Genomic DNA, 2,905 nt, shown 5'->3' on the forward strand with positions numbered 1-2,905 from the left:
ACCAGGGTGGCCCTGATGCCCACCATGGGATTCTCCAGAGGGTTTCTAACTCCCCAATCCAGCTCCAAGAACCAGGGGACACCAAAGGGTCCCAAGACCCCACCACAGGGTCCCCACGTCCCCTCACCCCCGGTCTGGGCATCAAAGCGCTTGGTGGCGATGGCGTCGATCTCATCGATGAAGATGATGGCGGGGGCGTTCTCCTTGGCCAGGCGGAAGACGTCGCGCACCATGCGGGGACCCTCCCCCAGGTACTTCTGCACGAACTCCGAACCCACCACCCGGATGAAGGCGGCTGGGGGGCACCCACAAGGGTTGGGACCTTGCGTCTGGGTGGGGGTGCCCCTGGGAGCACCCCCAGATCTCCCCTGGCCACCAGCACCCCAAGAAACCCACCAGCACCCTGGGGGGCCCTCAGCACCCCAAGGAGCCCACCAGCACCCCACTAGCACCCTGGGATTCCTCCAGAACCCCAAAGAGCCCACCAGCACCCCCAGGACCCCATCAGCACCCTGGGGTGCCACTGCCACCCCAAGAACCCCACCAGCAACCCAAGGACCCACCAGCCCCCTGGGGTACCCTCAACACCCCAAGGACCCCACCACTCTGGGGTGCCCCCAGAACCTTACCAGCACCCCAAGAACTCCATGACCATCCCAGGGGCACCCCACCACCCCAAGGACTCCACCAGCACCCTATGGATCCCACCAGCACCCTGGGGTGCCCCCACAACACCCCAAAGACCCCACCACTACCCAACGGTTACCCCAGCACCCTGAAGTTCCTACCACCACCCTGGGGTACCCCAACACCAACCCAAGGACCTCAACCAACCCAAGGACCTCAACCAACCCAAGGACCCCATCAGCACCCAACGGTTTACCCCAGCACCCCGACGTCCCCCATCACCACCTCAAGGATCCCACCACCCAACCCGGGGTGCCCCACCTGTGGTGTGGTGGGCCACGGCCTTGGCCAACATGGTCTTGCCACAGCCGGGGGGTCCGTACATGAGGACACCCCGCGGGGGGTCAATGCCGATCTGGATGGGGACACGACACCCGAGGGTGACGTCACGGGTCACCAAGGGTCCCGTGTCCCCCCCCCTCCACGTCACGTGGCCTCACCTGCTTGTAGAGCTCGAAGTGGGTGAGGGGCAGCTCCACGGCCTCCCGCACCTCCTGCTTCTGGATGTCCATGCCCCCGATGTCGGCGTACATCACGTCCGGCTTCTGGTCTGCAGCGGGGACAGGTCGTCAGCAGGGCACCCGTCGGGGCCACCACGGTGGCCAGGGACCTTGGAGGGGCTGTGGGGCAACCTTGCCACCAGAGACCAGCCCCCAAGCAGAGCAGGTCACCTGGGATCTTGGCCAGATGATCGTTGGGTAGCTCCAAGGATGGAGAACCACAACCCCCATCCATCTTTAGGTGACAATAAGGACAAGAGCTACCTGGTCCAACCTCCTCCCCAAAACACCTTCGGCCACAGTAGGTCACTTGGGACCTTGTCCAGGTGATGGTTGGGTAGCTCCAAGGATGGAAATCCACCACCCACCACCCCTGGTCGTGGTTCCAACCCCTTGGGACAGCAAGTCTCTGGTCCAACATCTCCAAAACTTCTCCAATCAGGGTGGGGCGCTCAGGACCTTGCCCAGGCAAGGGCCGGATGTCTCCCAAGGATGGAGACACACCACCCATCTAGGTCTTAGTCCTGGCTCCATCCACCTGTGACAGCAGAGACAAGAGGTCCTTGGTCCAACACATCTCCAGCCAGAGCAGATCACTTGGGACAGCAGGGACAGGAGGACCCTGCTCCAACCTCCATCTTTCCAACCACAGCAAGTCACTTAGCAATGGTCACGTGTCTCCAGAGATGGAGACCCACCACCCACGCATGGCTGAGCCACAGCTCCCCTCTTCTGAGACAGCAGGGACAAGAAGTCCCTGGTCCGACCTCCTCCACACCTCCAACCAGTAGGGTGCTCAGGATCTAACCCAAGTGAGAAACGGGTACGTCCAACGATAGAGACCCACCACCCCTCTGGGTGGAGCTGGACCACGTCCAGTTACTCTCCACCACTTGAGTCCAGCTCTGAAGGTTCCTCTAAAGAACAGCTCCAACCTGCAGCACCATGCATCTCCAGAACCTGGTGGAACCCATGAACCTGCTGAGAACGCCCTTGGTCCCATCACCAACAGCGTTAATGAAGATAGGTCACTCAACATCAAGCCCTTTCTGGTCACCACCTGGACCACGTCCTGCTGCTCTCCACCCTTCAGGTCCAGCTCTGGAGATCCCTGGTCTCCAGTGCACCAACATCTCCCCAACCTGGTAGCACCCATGAACCTGCTGAGAACCCCCTTGGTCCCACCATCGACAGCGTTGGCCGATACTCTGCACCCCAAAGCCCAGCTCCCTGGGACACGGTGGTGACCCCAGGTGGTGGTGGCCCACCTGACGTGAGCATCATGATGCTGCTGTCGGCCTCGGGTGGGAGAACGTCCACCAGCGCATTGCTGTGCTTGTGCAGGGCCACCGAGGCGTTGGGCTTCAGCAGCTCCCGGTCGATGGTGCTCAGGATCCGCACGTAGTAATTGGAGCCTGCAGAAGAACGAGGACAAGGTGTCCCCCATGTGACACCCCCACCAGGGTTGTCCCCAAGCCCACCACGTCCCCATGATACCTGTCCCCTCGTGGCCATCCCTAATCTTCCACATCCATCCCCATGTTCCCACCACACCTGTTCCCTTCTGGACGTCCTCAACCTTCTGCGTCCATCCCCACGTCCCCACCATACCTGTCCCCTCATGGCCATCGTTAACCTTCCATGTCTGTCCCCTTGTGACCATCCCCAACCTTCCATGTTCACCCCCATCACATCTTCTTACAGCCATCTCCAACTGC

The 2,905-nt window shown here is 61.4% G+C and overlaps 1 protein-coding gene across 1 annotated transcript; it reads right to left on the bottom strand.

Moving 5' to 3' along the window:
- Positions 1–127: 127 nt before the first annotated feature.
- Positions 128–2,702, bottom strand: PSMC4 (proteasome (prosome, macropain) 26S subunit, ATPase, 4; the record flags this gene model as incomplete). The annotated part of the gene is made up of 4 exons (XM_009579472.1): positions 2,456–2,702; positions 1,128–1,237; positions 949–1,042; positions 128–295 (listed from the first exon to the last, which is right to left on the bottom strand). Coding segments are annotated over exons 1-4 (619 nt in total), but the record flags the coding sequence as incomplete, so codon positions are not given.
- Between the last annotated feature and the right edge of the window lie 203 nt (positions 2,703–2,905).

This window comes from Fulmarus glacialis, unplaced genomic scaffold (assembly GCF_000690835.1).
Source record: "Fulmarus glacialis isolate BGI_N327 unplaced genomic scaffold, ASM69083v1 scaffold39196, whole genome shotgun sequence".
Lineage (NCBI taxonomy): Eukaryota > Metazoa > Chordata > Aves > Procellariiformes > Procellariidae > Fulmarus > Fulmarus glacialis.